General features: G+C 36.5%; 1 protein-coding gene across 5 annotated transcripts in view; it reads right to left on the reverse strand.

Annotated features, from left to right (window-relative positions):
- LOC129775270 (semaphorin-1A) overlaps positions 1–21,733 on the reverse strand; it is a 481,842-nt gene that overhangs the window by 189,594 nt on the left and 270,515 nt on the right. For all 5 annotated transcript variants that reach the window (XR_008742907.1, XR_008742908.1, XR_008742906.1 and 2 more), the window contains exon 3: positions 6,558–6,660. Coding sequence is in view for 1 of the 5 variants with exons in the window: in XM_055779783.1 (XP_055635758.1) it covers positions 6,558–6,660 (103 nt within the window). In the remaining 4 variants the exon portion in view is untranslated. The remainder of the gene's footprint in view (positions 1–6,557; positions 6,661–21,733) is intronic.

Consider the following 21,733-nt stretch of genomic DNA (forward strand, 5'->3'; position numbering starts at 1 on the left):
TCCGGAGTGCGGGGATGTGGAGGAATCACCGGAGCACGACGTATTCGTATGTCCCAGATTCACCGCAAGGCGCGAGGGGCTGTCTGTCCTTCATGCTGGGAATATTGTGGAAGAAATGTGTTGTGACGAGGGCACCTGGAACGCTGTGAACAGTGCAATCGTACGCATCATGTCCGAGCTACAGCGGAAGTGGAGGACCGACCAGTGATCTGACAACGCTTGGCTGTTCGAGGAGAACACAATTCCTAATGGAGGACAATTCCTAATCGGTTCACTTCTCGACGGGTAAATGGATGGCTGTGAAATGGACATAAGCGCAGTGGAGACCAACGAATGGTGAATAATGAATATAGAGAAAAGGGATGGCTCAACGCTAGTCTGCGTTTAAGAATCGTGAAGTGCATGAGTACAGCCGCCCCCTGAAGTAGTCGCCTAGATGTGGTCCCAGGAGGAATGAGACAGTATAGGGCTTGGTTTCAGCGGGTGAGAGCCCCACTCGACGTCTGGGTTAACCCTTCCCAGATAAGGAGTTCCTCACCTCTATAAAAAATCCGCGCCGAGCCGCTTCTGACAGCGGGTCGGCGGCCGACTGGGATTGTGTCACCTCGACGTGTTGGGGCCGTCTCGGTTCCTTATCCTCGTAAGATGGGGACTTCGCCACCCTATTACGATACCCTCAGAATAAATTTTAGAACAAAAAAAAACCATAAAAAATTGCGCTCCGTTGGCGTTACATAATACATAAGTACCGTAGCATTTCTAAATTTCCTCAATCTGTATGTGTTCATACATTTTAACATTATTGTTTTGTTTTACATTCTGTGTCATTCTTACTAATCCTGACTGTTCTTTATGCATGTCTACATGCTATGCTAGAATTCCTCGCATAGTTTTTGTTCCTGTTCTACAAGGGTCACTATTTATATTTCGGGAATTGGCAACACTGATGTGATGTGAGTCCATCTGACGGTTCCATCGTAAAGTTTGACATTTTTGACGATATACGTACTCAGAACATTTTGTCATACGGACGCTATTTGTTTATTTTATATTTAGTTGAAAGTTTGGTCTCGGCAAAAAAATGGAACTGAATCGTGAACATTTTCGTGCGATGATATTTTACGACTTTCGACGTGGATTATCACAACAAGAGTGCGTCAATCAACTTAATTTGACTTTTGGCGATGAAGCTCCATCAAAAACCACTGTGTATCGCTGGTATAGTGAATTCAATCGTAGTCGTAGTTCGCTGTCCGACTAGTTTCGTGAAGGTCGTCCAAAATCGACTGTAGTGCCAGAAAACATCGATGCTGTGCACGAAATGATTAAGCAAGATCGTCATGTAACCTATTGTGAGATTCAGGCATCCCTAAGCATTAGTTCCACCAGCATATATGCGATTTTACATGAACACTTAGTTGTGCGAAAATTATGTTCACGTTGGATCCCACATAATTTGACAATCGCTAAAAAAAGGCTCGTGTCGATTGGAATAAATGCTTTGAAAATTGGTTTAAGCGCATGCAAAAGTGTATCGATCATCGTGGCGAGTACTTTGAAAAACAATAAACATATATTCGCAGCTTAACTATTTGTTTTTGTTCCTATTCCCGAAATATAAATAGTGACCCTCGTATTTATTAGTTTTGTTTTGTTCAAATTGTATTCTGAAAACAATAGTTCAACAGTTGCTGTATAATGCGGCAGAATCAATTTAGGATAAGCAAAACTAATTGTCATTCCTTTTTAGTGACAAATTTTTACCCCAAAAGAAAGAAGCATCCTTGCGTTCGTTCACAGTGAAGTCAGTAAAATCCATGTTTCGGAACTCCCTAAACTCGTTATCGATATCCTGAATATACTTTCGATCGAAAATATTCGGAAGACTTTGAAGAATTGACATAGCTTCCTTTTTATGACATTAGTTGGATTTATATTCGTCATGTTGATAATCAAAAGATCATTAAACCTAAATCATTTATTATTATTATTATTATTAGTCAATTTATCAACAGGCTGTAAAGGTGATGTAGCTTAAATCTAAACACGAATAATGCATTACAAAAAATCGTCACATAGTCATCAGTTTAGTTCTTCCTTTAAGGAACAGACTTCAATAATCACATGGAAGTCTGTTCCTTAAAGAAAGAACTAAATCTCCGACGAAGAAGCGTTCGGGATAGATGAACCCACAAAACATGCTATAACACGTGCGTTGTACGAACAATCGTAGCATCGCATTATTCCGGAGAGCTCGAGGTCGAACGTTGATGTTGATGTTTTCCAAAAGAACGGGACAGTCGATGCGTCCTTGCAAACATCAGCTATCAGCAAAGCTCTGGCTGTGTCTCTACGAACCGACAGAGATTCCAAGTCGATCAGCTGACAACGACTCTCGTAACTCGGTAGTCGGAAGGGGTCTGCCACGGCAAACTACGAAGTGCGTATCTCACGAATCGTCGTTGAACAGATTCAATTCTTTCGACGCCGTTGTTATAATGAGGAGACCAAACTGCTGAACCGTATTCTAATACAGAACTCAATTACCGTGTCAAACAAGACATATTTGTATTATTTGTATAGTCGTGGTCCTTCGATTACCAGACTTACGTGAATGAAGCAGATCAGTTTTCTGGTACCGGTAGATTAACGAACCCAGATGGCTGCCTTGTGGTATCCTGGAATTAGCATCAAAAAGAGAGGATTGACAACCACCAATAACGACGGCTAGTCGACGGCCAGTTAGGTATGAATGAAACCATTGCAGAAGGTTGTCGTTAATCCCAAGCCTGTCCAGTTTAGCGATAGCTATACGGTGGTTCAATTTATCGAAGGCTGCTGTCAAATCAGTGTAGATGGCGTTCGTTTGAGCGTGCTTTATCATACTGTCAGTAATGTAAGAAGTGAGGCACAGCAAATTTGTGGTAGTGGAGCGACCTGTCGTGAATCCCTGTTGTTCGGTGCTAATGTACTGCTTGCTGAGAGCATCTAGCGGTTCATAATAACAAGCTCAAACAGTTTTGCCAAAGCACAAAGCGAGGTGATGCCACGATAATTGTTAACATCCCGTCTACTTACTTTTTTATGGACTGGGAACATATGGGATAGCTTCCAACAGGTTGGAAAGACACCGGTGGCCACTGAAAGTTTGAATATGTGGAGCAGCAGGGGCAACAAGTCATTCATGTGCGTTTTGAGGAAAGCAGATGGGATTCCATTATTAGTGTCTAGTATGTCACCCCAATTGAAGCTGGAGAGCATCTGGCTGATGCTACGATGATCGACATTACGGAAGTCATTAAAATCGCTGTGGCTGGAATATCGAAATCCCGTAACGTCTTTGTGCCAACGGTAACCAGAAGGGGTGGATGATGAGGAGTTAGTTTCTCTAGAGGAGCAGGAGCCTTGCATAAAAATGGGGCTGTGTTCTGCGCACTCACAAATCAGAGATCCAGGCTATGACCATTCTGATTGGTAATGTCATTGATTTGCGAGAGAGTGGCTAAGCAGTAGTTGTCCAGCAGGAAAGAAGGGTTGGGATGGAAGGACGAGTAACCCAAATCCGGATGAAGGAAGCCGTTGCGAGACTTCTTCCACGAGATTCCTGGACGGTTGAAGTCGCCCATCATGCTAACTTCGTCTGTTGTTTTGGCGACTTCCAAGACGGAGAAAACCGACTGGCAGTGGATCTCAAAAAGCTCGCGTTCTCGTATTCGGTCAGGAGGAATATACAACGCACATAGATATAGAGTACGGTCGCCAAGTGTGATTGCCGCCATACCTGCTCCAAGCAAATCCATTTTTGGTTTTCTACAGCTCTCGCCTTGAATCTGGAGTTCACAGCCACTAAAACCCCTCCGTCTCTGGCTCTACGGCTATTATCGGTATTCCTATCACAACGAAAAACTTCGTAGTCGTAGCCAAACACTTGGTGAGAAAGCGTACGTGAGTCTAACCAAGTCTCCGTGAGTACAATGATATCGTAGAATTGGGCTGAGATAGCTAATGGGATAGCTGTTGATACCACCGACGTTCTGATAATATACCATGATCTCCTGGTGACGATTGGCAGATAGAGCGTTGGAGTGCGGGGGACAAACTTGTTAGTGCAATGTAAAAACTTATCGAACCGGTCTTGAATACAGCTACGTCGTTTTCTGAAATTTTACATGCGGAAAAATATGCATTGATCAACATTTCAGTCGCAGCACCTACATAAACGTTGTATAACTGACATAATTTTGCTGATCAGACTGCGCGTTATTCAAATTGGTTACATTTTTCATATTGTCTGTCTCAAAAAAGTTATCCAAAAGTGTCCTGAATAATCTTGAAATGCTCGAACGCAAAGTAAATAGTTCCGGACTTCCGCTTTGAAATAATCTAGTGATATTGTTCACCATGCTTAGAGCATAAGATAAGAAAGTTAAAAAAATAATCGTCATAGTCATAGTCCGTCATAGATCGACCTGGGCAGTCTTTCCTTAGATACGCTCTGTGAAATTTTGAAAAAACTGGAGATTTCTGGCCTTTGGCTGTTTTGCTAGTATGCTCGAAAAAAACTGGCAATATACAGAAAAAAATTGGAGGTTGGCAACCCTGCTTACAAGATTTACTCGAATTCTCTTTATAATCAGAATAAAAACCAAGATGTTGATCGTTTTCTTCGTGAGATCCCTTGTACGCAATTTTACTTTATTGTACTGAGAATATTATAGCAGTTTGTTACCTAATTCGAGTAGACCTAGGGTGCATGGAATGAATCATCAAACGCAGTACGCAAGAACCAGTCTCGAATATTTCCACTGGCCGTGAGACCAGGAGGCGAGCGCGCAGAAAAAAAATCGCATTCATTCCTGACGAGTGTAAACATGATTTATGCATTCCGGGGATAAATCCAATCCAGGGCGAAGCTCGCGATGAAAGTCACAACGGCAGTTATTTTAATGACTGTGCATTGCACAACTGCACCGATTATTATGCATTCAATCACCGACTACAACAACTACAATCTCTCCAGTGCGCCTCCGCTGCTCAGTGCGCACCGAATTCATGGTGAGCTGTGCACATATCCTGGATTATCCACGCAACAACAGCGACGGGTTTGCAGTAGACGAAAAGTGATTAAATAGTCATCAGCGCTGGCTCACAATTTCCCCGATGATGGATTTATGTAAATGCTGAAACAAAGTGTTTATTCGTATTGGACTATTAGCCGTAGGTGAAACGCACACACGCTGCGTGCGTTTAAGAGAAAATTTATCGACAACGAATCCTGACATGTGCATGAACGGTATTTCATATCAAGAATACACTGTCCGTTTGGGAATTCGTCTTTACTCTTTAATCGGTTTAGATTTTCCAATCACAGAATCTTAACTTTTTCCCAGAGCAATTCGTTTTTTTCCGGCACTGGTGAAAAGGGTGATTCTCGGCAATAAAATTGAAAGGAGTTATCCAGATAATAATTTGCGATTATGTGCTTCACATGCCGCACCGTCCTTCGTAAGTAAGATTGAGGTTTACCGGGAAAGCTTCAGTTTTGGAGACCCGCACCATCCCTCATTAAAACTAGGACATAAATTTTGCCCTCTCTGGAGGCTAGGATAGGATTTGCGAGGGTTGCTAGGCAAGGTCCGAACCGAAAATCTAATATTTATTATCTGTTCATCCACGAGAGGCAGCCCAACGGTTTTATTCCTACAATTTTCTTCAGGTCTGTCACTGTTGATTGTTTCCCTGGCCCCCGTATTTTTTACCACCGCACTCAAGACAGAATGACGGTCGCTACAAATTGCCTTAAATGAAGTCATAAAACTTTAATCGAAATCGATAACAGCTGCAAAAAAAAAAGCTGTACCGTAAAACACGGAATGCTCGCGTGGTTCTGTGCAGTTCATGCACTTCCGAGCCAGCGTAAAAATAGTTCCCGCTGACGGTTTACGTCGATATTATTACAGTAATAACGCTGAAAACGTTATATCAAAATCATGTTGAAACTCTTAAGCTCCTGGTTTTTTTTTGCTTTTTTCCCTTTTTTTCGCTGCCAGTCAAGTTCTTCTCGCTCGTTTGTGCTTTCTTCCATTATTTCCCGGGGGACTCAACACGTCGCCTGCAATGAAAGAAAATTTCACCGCCTTTCCCACCTTTTCCACGCAACCCCCTTCCCGGGGAAGAAGAAGGGAATCTGTTGTAGACGAGCAAACTTTTACACGTTGTCCTACATCAGCAGCTTCTTGCCAAACAAACTCTTTGTGCAGGAGCAAAATTATATATGAAGAGCGTAAAACACAACTTAATACGAACAGGTTGGCTGGCTCGTGTATGAAATTAATTCCAACAACCCCCACGGATGAGAGGAATGTAACCTCCTCGTGGCCCTGTGAATAGTGTTGTAAGACACGCAGGATTATCGGAATTAAAACTTTAATTTTTTCCATTCTATGTTTTTGGAAGGTTTTGGAGCTTGTTCGAAAAGTCATGATTAGAACAAAGAATGAGCTAAAAAGTAATGTCGATTTTTTTTATCTATTTCACGATATATGAGATTGACTTACCGTGCACCAATCAACAAGCTGTTGGTAGTGGCATCACGCAACACTAGTTTGAAATAGTCGATTGTTGAGTCGTTTCCTTGGAACTTCAAATACTCCTCGTCGTCTGTAATGGTTGAGAATGAAACATGAACAAAGATTATTAAATGACAGAAGTGTGATATAATCGAAATGTATTTTTATTTATATAAAACGGGGATGAGTTGATATTCTTATCTGTTTGCAATCTGTTAAAAAGTACTGAAAACGGATCATTTGAAAGGTGCTGTAACGGACTTCCGATCTGCGATAGCTGTTTAACTGATCCGAAAGATTCGAATTTCCTTCAAGAAATTTATCGCTGAAGAGCGAGTTTAACATGCAAGCAAGTCAACAAGCCTCGCGAACGAAATATAAAAACGAAAAAAAAAAGATACGTCAAAGTCGATCAAGAGTTAGTGTATAACGTTTTCTTCGGTTATTGCAAATTTGTGCACTGGGGATTCTCGCTAAAAATAAGGTTTGGTATTATGAGGTGTGAAAATAGAAACTTTTCGTGTTTAATTAGAAGAAATCGGCGATCGAAGCGTATCGAATGATTATAGAGCCCCGAAAGCTTCGAAAAATCTTCATTGAGAAAAGTTGACCTAAGGTTTCGGCCTTTTTTTTTCCCCAAAATATATTTTTTATTAAGGCACATGTGGCGATAGCCTGACGGGGCCGGGAGTCCAATATTTTGACAAATTTTGTCTTACAACTATGTTAGTAATATGTAACCGATTACTCGCGGTTGGCTCGAGGTTAGTATTACAAGTGTTCTCATAATTGGTATGTTGCAGTCTTCGATGCTCTATACGTGTGCCCGACACGGGCTACTTCCTATTGGGATGCAGCTGACCATTAATCAGCAACGCTCCCTAGTCTGTACCCCATATCTAGCGTGGTGCGTCTTTCTCGACTCGAGGAATCCAGGATAGAATGGTCACTAGCCGGCGCAATCATCAGTTCGTGTAGAGTTGTCATGAGCGGTACAACCTTTGGCTCTTGTTGAATGATCAGTGGACTTCACAACCTTTGGCCCGTGCATCTCTAAAGAGTGTGTAAGGTTTCGGCCTTGAGAAAGATTTTTTTTTTGGACAAATCTCCACCGCTGCCAGATGGATTATATTTCGATGGATAATGTTTCGTCGTATGCAATATGTGCTCACAAATTTCTCGATCTCAATCACAAATTTCATTATCGAGTACATTATAGTACTTATGCTTATCTCTCTCTTCCTCTCTTCTCTCTCTTCGCTCTCTTCTCTCTCTTCCTCTCTTCTCTCTTCTCTCTCTTCTCTCTTTCTCTTCTTTCTCTTCTTTCTCTTCTTTCTCTTCTTTCTCTTCTTTCTCCTCTCTCTTCTCTCTCTTCTCTCTCTTCTCTCTCTTCTCTCTCTTCTCTCTCTTCTCTCTCTTCTCTCTCTTCTCTCTCTCTTCTCTCTCTTCTCTCTCTCTCTTCTCTCTCTTCTCTCTCTTCTCTCTCTTATCTCTTTTATCTCTCTTATCTCTCTTATCTCTCTTATCTCTCTTCTTTCTCTCTTATCTCTCTTCTTTCTCTCTTATCTCTCTTCTTTCTCTCTTATCTCTCTTCTTTCTCTCTTATCTCTCTTCTTTCTCTCTTATCTCTCTTCTTTCTCTATTCTCTCTCTTCTTTCTCTATTCTCTCTCTTCTTTCTCTATTCTCTCTCTTCTTTCTCTATTCTCTCTCTTCTTTCTCTATTCTCTCTCTTCTTTCTCTATTCTCTCTCTTCTTTCTCTATTCTCTCTCTTCTTTCTCTATTCTCTCTCTTCTTTCTCTATTCTCTCTATTCTTTCTCTATTCTCTCTCTTCTTTCTCTATTCTCTCTCTTCTTTCTCTATTCTCTCTCTTCTTTCTCTATTCTCTCTCTTCTTTCTCTATTCTCTCTCTTCTTTCTCTATTCTCTCTCTTCTTTCTCTATTCTCTCTCTTCTTTCTCTATTCTCTCTCTTCTTTCTCTATTCTCTCTCTTCTTTCTCTATTCTCTCTCTTCTTTCTCTATTCTCTCTCTTCTTTCTCTATTATCTCTCTTCTTTCTCTATTCTCTCTCTTCTTTCTCTCTCTTCTTTCTCTATTCTCTCTCTTCTTTCTCTATTCTCTCTCTTCTTTCTCTATTCTCTCTCTTCTTTCTCTATTCTCTCTCTTCTTTCTCTTTTCTCTCTCTTCTTTCTCTATTCTCTCTCTTCTTTCTCTATTATCTCTCTTCTTTCTCTATTCTCTCTCTCTCCTCTCTCTTCTTTCTCTACTCTCTCTCTCTCCTCTCTCTTCTTTCTCTATTCTCTCTCTCCTCTTTCTTCTTTCTCTATTCTCTCTCTCTCCTCTCTCTTATTTCTCTATTCTCTCTCTCTTCTTTCTCTATTCTCTCTCTCCTCTCTTCTTTCTCTATTCTCTCTCTCTCCTCTCTCTTCTTTCTCTATTCTCTCTCTCCTATCTCTTCTTTCTCTGTTCTCTCTCACTCCTCTCTCTTCTTTCTCTATGAGTGTTCCCAAAACAATACATAAGTTCATTACGTTGCCTCCCATTCATATTCATATACAGTGCAGATTTAATGTGAGCTAACTAGATGCTTCCACTGATTTCACTTCCTAAACCCAAAACAATCCTAAATTCTCTACCTTCTCTCCTCGCAGAAAAACCAAATAAAAAAAATTAGGTGGGTTATATATATATATATATATATATATATATATATATATATATATATATATATATATATATATATATGAAATGACCGCAAGGTTGACGTGGGACTACCGTTGGCTTAGTAAGCATTTGTATTGTATTGGTTAAATCATCGATTGAATGAAACAATTTTCGAATTCAATTCAATTCAACATATTTGCTTTGTAAGTACAAATTTTTAACAGTTGCCATGTAAGATCAATACATGCATTGTGATAGATTATGTTCTTCGTTACAAGTAAATTTGATGACCGTCCTGTTATGGAAATACAGCTCGGTGGGAACAAAAATACCCCCGACTTGCATGTATATTTGCAAAGTGGATTCCCACAGGTACATTGATATTGAAGTTTGTGTTGGGGAAACCATAAATCAGGCCAATCAAAACTTGCAGTTAGGGCGTTTAGATAATGCTTGACATTTCACAGTTATTCAATTGTTTATCTCATGGAAAATATAATTTTATCAATTGTGATAGACGCGTACATTTTTTTCCTATCAATTGAGGCAAACACCTTTCCGATCTATTGAGAACTGTTCGAGTTATAAGTATTTGGAATCTTTCATTTTTTCCTGCATGTTCTGTGTTCAGGTTTTCATTTCACTCCCATATACTCCGGTTAGACGTAGTCCCGCGTCAAAAAATTGCTTCTTACTTTTTTGGATATTATTTTAAAACGCATCTACCTCGTGCATCGAACTGCTCCGAAATAACTCTTTAGTAGCAGTTTTGGTGGAAAGTTTACATAGTTCTACAGAAACAGCTGAAGATGGTTGATTCATGCTCTCAATAAATCTATAGGGGGTAAGACGGATATGTTAAGGAAAACTTCAATTGTATCTTTGGAAACTCATGTTTTCCCAAACTTAAAAGCAGTTTTTTACAGTTCAATATACTGGTTTTCGAAATAATTGGCCAAATGTTTTATAAAAATGTGTTTTTCCATGTTTTTATTGAAATTTTAAAAAGCCGAAAAGTAGAACATTTTTATCGATGCGGGTAGTGGGGGTCAGGTCAATAATATACGAAGCGTAGAAGTTTATCGCTCGCGAGAGGAATAATTCGCTCTCTCTCAGTGTCTGTGCGTCCAGTAACTGAAATAGAACAAAAAGAGAAAGCATATATAGAGTTCAATATTCTTCCCTTCACTTTCCATCATGCATTGAATGTGGTTATGGTTGTGACTGTCCATTTCAACCCCACCAGTGCAATTATTTCAATAATTTAAATTTACCACTTACGAATGAATTTACTTTTCCGTACATACCTAATATCGCTTTTCTGTCAACTCACAAACCGAAATATAACCGTCAGCGAGTTCAATTTTGCAATTAAATCACTCAAAATGCTTAACGTCGAAGCCGCAAAAATTACATCCACACGCGGAATCATGTTTGATTTTCGGTTTCTGTTTCCCTATTTCTCTTTTGATCAGTATTCATTGTCATAGGATGATTTAAATAATCTAGAATAGCATGTAGAAGGGGTTCCCATCAACAGAAATTTGAAATTCATAATGCAACTATACAAATCAACCACCTGTCCATCATACCCCCACTGTCCGTCTTACCCGCGGTTCCCCTATTGAAGTGGTTGAGGAATGCTTAACAATAGTGTTGGTGGAACATATATAAATACAACCAATCCATGTCAAATCGATATAGTGGTTCTCAGATTTTCGTGAAAAGTGGGATTTTTGTTCTTTATCGCATAAATTTGAGCCGTATATATTTTTATTCTTTCACTAGAGTGCCCATTTTCATTTTAGGGTGATCCGAAAAATCCTTTTTTTTGCCTTTTTCCCAAAAATGACTTTTTCGAAAATTCATTACTTTTGAACTACTGAGCCGATTCAGATGATCAACATATCAAATTAAAAACAATTAGTTGTATTTTTTTAGAAAAATATTGCACTTGCAAAAAGAATTTGATTTCGTTTTCGTAATTATTGATTGTATTTGTTTTTTGTTGCTCTCAAGGCTTTGGACTAGAGGGCGTTATATTTTTAAATATTTTTTCTTGAAAGCTTAGGATTTTTTACATAACATATCCTAAAATCAAAAATGCGATTTTTTTCGCTTTTAGGTTATCATTTTTAAAGTCAACCGATTACTTGCCTTTTCTTCCAAAAATGACTTTTTAAAAAATCCATAGCTTTTGAACTGCCGGAACTACTCAGATAATCGACATATAAAATTGAAGTCAATGATGAAGATTCGATTTTCGTTTTTGAGTTATAATTTCTCAAATTTAACTTGTTTTCATTCTTCGTTCTTCGATGCTATGCAACTAAATTAGATTAACATCCAATTTTTTCGCAAATGTATTTTTTTTTTCAAAAAAGACTAGATTATTGGCTTCAATGTTATATGTCGATTAGTTGTTAAAAAGTTTTGATTTTTTCAAAAGTTTTTTTTTGAAAAAGGGGGAAAATTTTGTTTTTTTCAACCATCGTTTAACTTTGAAAGTTCATAACTTGAAAACAAAAAAAAATCACATCTCTTATCTCTTTTGAATATATGTTATGTGAAAAATCCTCAGCTTCGAAGAAAAAATATTTAAAAAAAATATCGCCCTTTTCAAGGCAAGGCAACAACAAAAAACAAATACAATCAATAATTACGAAAACAAAATTCAAATTTTTGGCAAGCATAATTTTCCTTCTAAATATTGCGTATTTCGAAAAAAAGTAATTTTAGGGAAAAATTGATTATTGGACCACCCTAAAATGGAAATGGGCACCCTAATGAAAAAAAAAACCGGTTCTCATATTTTGCGATAAAGAACAAATATACCATTTTTCACGAAAATCTGAGAACCCCTATATCGGTTTGACATGGAATGGCTGAATATATATAACCGCCTATGGCTGAGTGCGTGTCAAATTCTAAAAAAAATGTCGAGATATCGTTTGTGATAAATAATCAGGGCAATGCGAGCTTGTGTATTGTTCTCGCGAGGGCAAAAATGAATCATCAATCAACAACCTTCAACTGTTTCTACAAAACAACGCAAACCATCCTGATAAATATTTGAAAAGAATATTCGGTTTTACTGGAACAATGCGGTCATGACTTGGATGCAACCCCCCTCCCTCTGTTATCATTCCTTGAAGGTAGAATTGTATATATCAAATATCAAATATCAAATGTAAATTGTAGTATCGTATATTGTTTGGATCATTTGGTGCGGCATGAGAACGTTAAATCTGTGATAATGGTTAAATATATTAATAAATAATGACGGTCGCCATGAGATATCAAAAATCTATTATTTTTATTGCACAACCTTGATTCATAAACTTGATAATATTGGTTCATCAAGTTTATCAAGTTTTCTTCTGATGCAAAGCATTAGAGCAAGCTTCCGAGTCGGACCTAACCAGATGAACTTATTCTGATTCTAATAGTTAACGTCGTTAACTTGCATAGATTTTCTTGACATACGTCATAGTCAGCAAGCGGAATCCAAAGTACGCCGAATAGAGATTTCCAGAGAAAGAATCGTTGCGAAACAATCACAGAGAATAGGTAAATAGGATGGGTTGCAGTCGAAATATGAACCGTACCAGTGGGAGTGCTGACATGCGATAAATGGACGGCAATTACTCAGCCGGGAAGCAAATGTGTATCAGACACGACGCCCAGGAACGGGGAGAAACAAGGATCAATAATGGACGCTAGATCTCAATAATTATCTATCTTCGGTCATGTTTGAGCGAACATCAAATGGCATCTGATATGTAGTATATGTAGTGATATTACCCCCTATTTAGTATTCTAGGTTGAAGTCTACATATACGTCATAACCTGCTGTGTGACGTAGGATTACGTATCACTCTAAGGGTGTCAAATCAGAAAACGTTCCGTCCGGCATTTCCGTTCCTTTTTGCCGTCAAAAACAAATACAATGTTTGTATAAAAATTATATAGAGAACTGTTTTAAGAAGCAATTCAAATTTAAATCACACAATTGAAATAAACGACAGAACGGAATTTGAGCGCAAATCTTCAACATAAGCATTGAAACCAATTCTTCCCATACAACATGTTTTCTTCCCTCCCTGTGAAACTTCCACTGTGGTTGCTGTCAATCCGTCATCAAGTAGCTCGATGATAACAATGATAACGATTGTGACAAAGAATGAATCTAATAAATCTTCGGCACTGTCTTTTCTGCCGCCACCGGAAAGAGGATAAATGTGTTTTTGCGGTGGTTTCCGGCCGTCTTTCGACAGAGCCTGGAATCCGCCCAATGTGATACAGCACAGGCTTTGATGTGCTGTTGTTGTTGCTCCTTAATTTGTTATTGTGTAACGAGATTGGCATACTGCGGGTTTCGCCCGAAAAGCAGTGTATCACGCATGAAATACTTGCCTCGAAGATTTCTTGAAACATGATGTCACATTTGAAAGGAATTTTGAGGGGAAAAAATTGTGGGGAAAAACTGTTTCAGTTTATTAAAGATCCCAGGGAAAAAATACCGGTATCTACAGTTCTCACTCGCAATTAATTTAAAAACTGAAAATCAATCATTCAAAAACGTCACTATTGATAGCACAGAGCAACGAAGATTTATCCTCAATTCAGTTAAATCCATTAATCCACGTCCCCCAACTGTTCTCATTCAATTTCCTCCCTTCTGGATTTGGAGTTCATTGAATCGGAAACAATTTTGATAGCATTGCGTAATTGAGATCTGAGAGTTTTATAGATGTTAGCGCGCTCGCAAAACCACAAACGATTATGGTAAATCTCGTCTTTCGTAACCTCGGTGGAAACCAAAAGCGAAGAAAAAAAAAATCATATCCGCGCACAATTCTCCGCACCGGATCCGAAATCAAATTAAAACCAAGGAAATCGATTGAAGATATATATGAATCGGTGTCCTCCTCCGCGCGAGCATCCTCACCACCCACATCCCACCTCCCCGGCGGTTATACTTGTTGTTGGGGGGTGGTGAGCGAAGGACTCAAGACTGTGTGGAACCAAGTCTCGTTTATCTGTTCCTGTGGAGACAAGGTAACGGATATGGAACGAAACGAAGCACACTTTTGGTGGAGGTGGATGCGCGCAAAAGATTTGTTGCTGTCGGCTCCCATACAGAAGGTGGTGGCGGCGGGAGGATAATCGAACTGGCCGCCGCCAGAGTGGCACTGTGCACAAGTGGAGAAAACGATTAAATTGTTAAATAAGGCGAAAAATTGAATCCGTCGGAACATTTTCGTTCGTTTATCTTTTTATATTTTATAAGGGAATCGCTCCATAACAGTCGTGATTGAATCACGGTATGTGAAATTTCTATTGGGAGCTAATAGAGACAAGCTATCTCTGATTTGCAATTGATAATTGCAGGAGTGATGATAATAAATATGTTTTGTCTATTGCAGTGAGGATCAATTAGTTCGACTCCATCTTTCTTTCTAACTAGATTTGTCAAAACGATCGCCCATAAATGTGAGACACTGCAATGACCTATAGAGCATTTATTTTCGCGACTAGGACAACGAGATGTTTCGTAGTCGGAAAAAATCATACAGCTTTGCTATCGTCTATTCTTAGAGAGAATGTCCATAGAGAATCGGTTACAAAAAGGTCTATTCAGCCCCGATTCTCTCAGCTTACTTAAAACTTTGCAGATTTGCAGATTACTGCAAAATTACTGCAGATAACTTTAATAATGCAGTTTTTCATTCGTTGTTGATCGCGCCATGTTTAAGCAGCTCCTAACCATTTCGCTGTGTAGTCAATGTTCACGACTCTCCTGGACTGTTTGTTAGGATTCTCGAAATATACCCTTTTTTCATCAGATGAAGGAATGATTTTTTTTAATTTTCCAATTTTCTGAATCTTTTCCAATCAAGATTCTGATTTCGATTTCGATTTCGATTCCGATTCCGATTCCGATTCCGGTTTTAGATTCCGATTTCGGATTCCATAATCCAGAATCTAAAATTCAGAATCCGAAATCCAAAATCCAAAATCCGGAATCCAGATGTCTCATTTCCAGTCTCAAATCCAGAATCCGGAATTCGTATACTTCATTAAGATTCAGATATATGTTCCAATTCCGATCCCGATTCCGGTTTCGATTGTAGTTCCAATTCCGATTTCGATTCCGATTTTAGATTCCATAATCCAGAATCTAGATTCCGCCTTCCAGATTTCAGATTCCAGATTCCGAACCGGATCCATATCTAAAGATTTAGATTCAAATTATGATTCTGATTTCGATTTCAATTCTGATTCCAGATTCCAAAATTCTGAATATGGAATCCAGAATCCAGAATCCAGATTTCACAATCCACAATTCAGAACCCAAAATCAAAAGTCCAGATTTCAGCATTTGGAATTCAGATTCCCGATCCGGATCCATTATAAGATTTAGATTCCGAATCTGATTCCGATTGTGATTTTGATTCCATAATCCAGAATCCAGATTTGAGATTCCAGATTCCACAATCCACAATTCGGAATCCAGAATCCAAAATACCAGATTTCAGATTCCATATCCCGATCTATTTGCGACCCCGATTACGATTCTAGAATCCAGGTTCCACAATCCACAATCCACAATGCACAATTCGGAATTTAAGATTTAAGATTTAAGACTTAAGATTTAAGATTTAAGATTTAAGATTTAAGATTTAAGATTTAAGATTTAAGATTTAAGATTTAAGATTTAAGATTTAAGATTTAAGATTTAAGATTTAAGATTTAAGATTTAAGATTTAAGATTTAAGATTTAAGATTTAAGATTTAAGATTTAAGATTTAAGATTTAAGATTTAAGATTTAAGATTTAAGATTTAAGATTTAAGATTTAAGATTTAAGATTTAAGATTTAAGATTTAAGATTTAAGATTTAAGATTTAAGATTTAAGATTTAAGATTTAAGATTTAAGATTTAAGATTTAAGATTTAAGATTTAAGATTTAAGATTTAAGATTTAAGATTTAAGATTTAAGATTTAAGATTTAAGATTTAAGATTTAAGATTTAAGATTTAAGATTTAAGATTTAAGATTTAAGATTTAAGATTTAAGATTTAAGATTTAAGATTTAAGATTTAAGATTTAAGATTTAAGATTTAAGATTTAAGATTTAAGATTTAAGATTTAAGATTTAAGATTTAAGATTTAAGATTTAAGATTTAAGATTTAAGACTTAAGGTTTAAGATTTAAGATTTAAGATTTAAGATTTAAGATTTAAGATTTAAGATTTAAGATTTAAGATTTAAGATTTAAGGTTTAAGATTTAAGATTTAAGATTTAAGATTTAAGATTTAAGATTTAAGATTTAAGATTTAAGATTTAAGACTTAAGATTTAAGATTTAAGATTTAAGATTTAAGATTTAAGATTTAAGATTTAAGATTTAAGATTTAAGATTTAAGATTTAAGATTTAAGATTTAAGATTTAAGATTTAAGATTTAAGATTTAAGATTTAAGATTTAAGATTTAAGATTTAAGATTTAAGATTTAAGATTTAAGATTTAAGATTTAAGATTTAAGATTTAAGATTTAAGATTTAAGATTTAAGATTTAAGATTTAAGATTTAAGATTTAAGATTTAAGATTTAAGATTTAAGATTTAAGATTTAAGATTTAAGATTTAAGATTTAAGATTTAAGATTTAAGATTTAAGATTTAAGATTTAAGATTTAAGATTTAAGATTTAAGATTTAAGATTTAAGATTTAAGATTTAAGATTTAAGATTTAAGATTTAAGATTTAAGATTTAAGATTTAAGATTTAAGATTTAAGATTTAAGATTTAAGATTTAAGATTTAAGATTTAAGATTTAAGAGATTTAAGATTTAAGATTTAAGATTTAAGATTTAAGATTTAAGATTTAAGATTTAAGATTTAAGATTTAAGATTTAAGATTTAAGATTTAAGATTTAAGATTTAAGATTTAAGATTTAAGATTTAAGATTTAAGATTTAAGATTTAAGATTTAAGATTTAAGATTTAAGATTTAAGATTTAAGATTTAAGATTTAAGATTTAAGATTTAAGATTTAAGATTTAAGATTTAAGATTTAAGATTTAAGATTTAAGATTTAAGATTTAAGATTTAAGATTTAAGATTTAAGATTTAAGATTTAAGATTTAAGATTTAAGATTTAAGATTTAAGATTTAAGATTTAAGATTTAAGATTTAAGATTTAAGATTTAAGATTTAAGATTTAAGATTTAAGATTTAAGATTTAAGATTTAAGATTTAAGATTTAAGATTTAAGATTTAAGATTTAAGATTTAAGATTTAAGATTTAAGATTTAAGATTTAAGATTTAAGATTTAAGATTTAAGATTTAAGATTTAAGATTTAAGATTTAAGATTTAAGATTTAAGATTTAAGATTTAAGATTTAAGATTTAAGATTTAAGATTTAAGATTTAAGATTTAAGATTTAAGATTTAAGATTTAAGATTTAAGATTTAAGATTTAAGATTTAAGATTTAAGATTTAAGATTTAAGATTTAAGATTTAAGATTTAAGATTTAAGATTTAAGATTTAAGATTTAAGATTTAAGATTTAAGATTTAAGATTTAAGATTTAAGATTTAAGATTTAAGAACCAGATTCTAGATTCAAATCTGGATTTAGTTCAGACACAGATTTAGATCCCCAAATTCAGAATCCAAAATCCACAATGTACAACCCAGAGTTCGAGAGTTATATTCTATGTAATGCACTAAACGTCTTTTTTTTTGCAAGTGGTGGAAATATCTTGAACGAAAATTATGTCTGACAATGATTTTTGATGGAAGTGTTAAAAAATTTATAAAAAAGGATTAGGTAAAGTCAATATTGCATATTATAAATATTCAAATATCATGAAGTTCAAATTTTTTAATAACAACGCAAGTTTTAACTGCCCATGGGATTGCTAATATGATAGATTGATTGATGGTTCTTGACGTAGTCAGAACTATGGCTTTCGCTTCTGTAGTAGGGTGTAAGTTCAATGTTCCAAAAATGAGAACGTTACGTTGGAGGATAAGCGTTAATACCGACTGACGACTGAACAAAGTGGTATGATAATTACTTCATTCGGAACATAAAAGGTATTGAGTGATATTTGTTACCTATTGACTGAAAAACGATAGATACAAACTGTGGAAACTCTTTTATCTGCATGTGTTTGTGCAGACCGGAATGTGTTTCCCTAACTTGGGCTACAAAAATAGAAGCCTGGGGAAATTGTCATTGCAGATACATGCAAGCAGCTGGTACTCTTGAATTGGCATGCACGAACTTCAAAAACATCGTGACGTTTTTGCAACTGACGATGCATACAAGCTTCAAAGAAATTTCGATGTCATTAGTCTTATCAGGGCTACCAAATATTTGTACTAAAGAAAACTAAATGCTTAAATTTCTATAATATTCGTTCTCGCCGTCAATAATTTCCTAGTCCTACGTTAACAATGTGTATTTATCCTAGACATATCAATATCGTTCTAACTTCTACACCCAAATTTAATTTTTAGCACATCTTTTGACATCCTGATTTAAAACATAAAATGAGCTCAAAAATTAAAAAAATGGTACCGTCCCATTGGTACATCATTTACTCAAGCGAGAGACGAGTTTGTGTATAATATATGTCCCAGCAATATAAGAGCAATATGCGAGATCGAAACGAGAGACTCATTGTAAATAAGCACGCATTAACCCTTTTCGCGTACATTGCCCTTCGCGAAATGGCTACAGGTTCACGTTTATGCTCTCCTTTCTACTCTTAGAAAACACTTTCCTTGTAAACTTTTAAGTATCGTTTGGACTCTATTTGGGTTCAATTCCAAGCTGACGTTCAGTGTGACAGAAAAAGAGGTCTGCTCTTTACATACATACAAACATTTTACAACACTTGAAAAAGGTACTCTGAATTGTTCATTTCACCCTTCAGCACGCGAAAAAGCATTTTTTCTGCCAACTCTAATTCGGGTGTTTCAAATGTACAAACCACAATAATTGGAAATTCGATGACAATCACCGAGTAAACCTTTGATTTATTTGTGCGTTCATTATTTCAGAAAAAGCTTCTAGTTGTACAATGATCTATATCTGCCATTCCAATGAAAGCAGAAACCTATATTTAGTCATAATCACGGCGTCCCATATGTGTTATCAATATGTGTTACGCCCCCATTGGTCGCTATCTCAAAATCAGTGTTCCCTTATTAACCCACGTTATTCTCTATTATGTACATTATAGTGGTCAACCTATTGGAAATGAAACCCAAATTGGTCGGTCTGTTTGATGTTTCAAGGTTCGGTTTTCGATTATCAATTTAAAACATAAAACGTTTCACTGGTTTCACTAGCTGTTAGTTACTCTCTGTCTTTACAGAATATGTGGGTTATAACGAATGCAAAATGCGTATGATTTGAGTGTTATTTGATAACAGAGTCGAGTTAACCTGATCGCTTGAAATTACCAATTTAATAATATGCTTCAGTCAGAGCTTACGTCATACTCATTCGTGGTTGGATTAATCAAGTGAGTGAGGGATTAACAATACCGACGAAGCTGTCTCATCATCGAGAGTGGTAAAAATGCTGGAACCAATTAAGCGAATTAAAAGATGATGCTGGTGGTATTTTCTGGGCGCCTGCCCGCATCCACAGTATATTTTCGATCTAACTTGTTTCTTTGATAAACAATGGCTCTCCCCTCCTTCCAGAAAGACCATCATTTTTTTTTATTAGACTTCCAGAAAGCACCGTTTGGCGACGCTCGATAATATTTCTCAGCGCAGCACACATCCAATGTCATTAATTTCCCTCTATCACTTTCAATTATTCATGCATGCCATCATAAATCATCGTTGATACTGTAAACTTTGTCGCATATCTACACACCCACTTACACGGTGACATTCTTCATGTCGTCACCATTCATAAGCGCATCCCTTTGGCATCGTGTACCTGTTTGGTGCGATGTGGTGGTGTGGGAAGTGAAGGGTGAGTCCTGTTGATGAAGTACAGAACCAGAAGCAGCGCTATCTGCTTCTCGTCATTTCATTTTCAAAACTTGCAAGGATGGAAGATACGACTGCACCTATGGCATCCACATCCATATAGTCTCTACCTCTGCTGGCATATCAGCACTTCGATAAGATGAGAGAGACTAACGCCAGTGGATGTGTGATGTCAATGCAGCTTTCGCAGCTCAATGGCTCTTTACGAACGACGTTCAACGCTGTGTGATAGATGAGTAAACAAAGATCAACCAACATAAGGGGGGGGGGGGAGGGAAGGTTGTGGAGGGGTGTCGGGGATTGGAGCACCGGTCCTGATATATTTAATGGTGAGAAACAGTGGTATGAGTGGGGAAGGGGTAATAAGATGAAGTACAGCCTAGTAACCTTGATGAGTGCAGAATTTAGTTTGTGGTATCGTAGTTTCGACAAATGATATAGTGGTAACAGATTATCTCCAACTTTGAACGATGTAACAATTTTTAGCATTTGGTTGAAAAAAGGAAACTCCTGTACGAGGGTCTTTTTCGTATTTCTATCATTACCATTGCTGAGTTCCTGAGTGTTATTTAAATGTTCTATTAGAATGTTTCACATTTTTCGCCATAACCGTATTTATAACGTTTTATTATGTGAGCGCGATTTATATTGTTCTAATTTGTTTTGTTGCATCACGCTTAAAAACCACCGGTTTACGATATCTGTCACTCAGTTGCGAGTAAATGTCAAACGATCCGAAGAATAACGAACATACCCATACCACGAAATTTGACATTTGATTTGCACTCGCAGCCGAGCAACTTCAAAGTATTTTGTTTTTAAATAGGCGAGTAGCAATATAAATACAAATCAAATGTCAAATTTCATGGTATGGGTACGTTTGTAATTCTTCGGATCGTTTGACGTTTACTTGAAACCGAGCAACTGATACATATAAACCCGACTTTAGTCATGGTGTCACGGTCATATTGAATTTTCAAGTAGGTTTTCAGTATCTCTTAGCAAAATTATATTTCCAGCGCTCCAAAGAATGCACAGAACGACACCAGAAAATCCGAACCGAATCGATCGTGTAGAGGCAGCGGAAGTGAAAGTACCAGCATCGAAACAAATTTCCATCTTCAGTTTTCCGCCGAAGAACACAGCTCTCAACGCTGAAAAATACCTTCTCCACATCAGACTTGAAATTCGCTGCACTTTTACGTCACTTTCAACCGGGAAACAATGGTCAAAAACATGTAAATTGAATGATTAATCGGAAAAAAAGTCATCCCGCGAATGACCAGAAGGTAGTGACGATTTTCAAATGACCTTCTTGAAGGCCGAGTGTTTAGTTTAGTTTAGAATTGGCCCTTTCAAGGTAAGAGTCGAATTAACTGAGAAAGTTTAAAGTCTCCATAATTCAAAGCATTTTCATCATTATTACCGATAAGCCCGAACATACTCCTTAATTCACACAAGTTCTCTCTC

This window comes from Toxorhynchites rutilus, chromosome 3 (assembly GCF_029784135.1).
Source record: "Toxorhynchites rutilus septentrionalis strain SRP chromosome 3, ASM2978413v1, whole genome shotgun sequence".
NCBI lineage: Eukaryota > Metazoa > Arthropoda > Insecta > Diptera > Culicidae > Toxorhynchites > Toxorhynchites rutilus.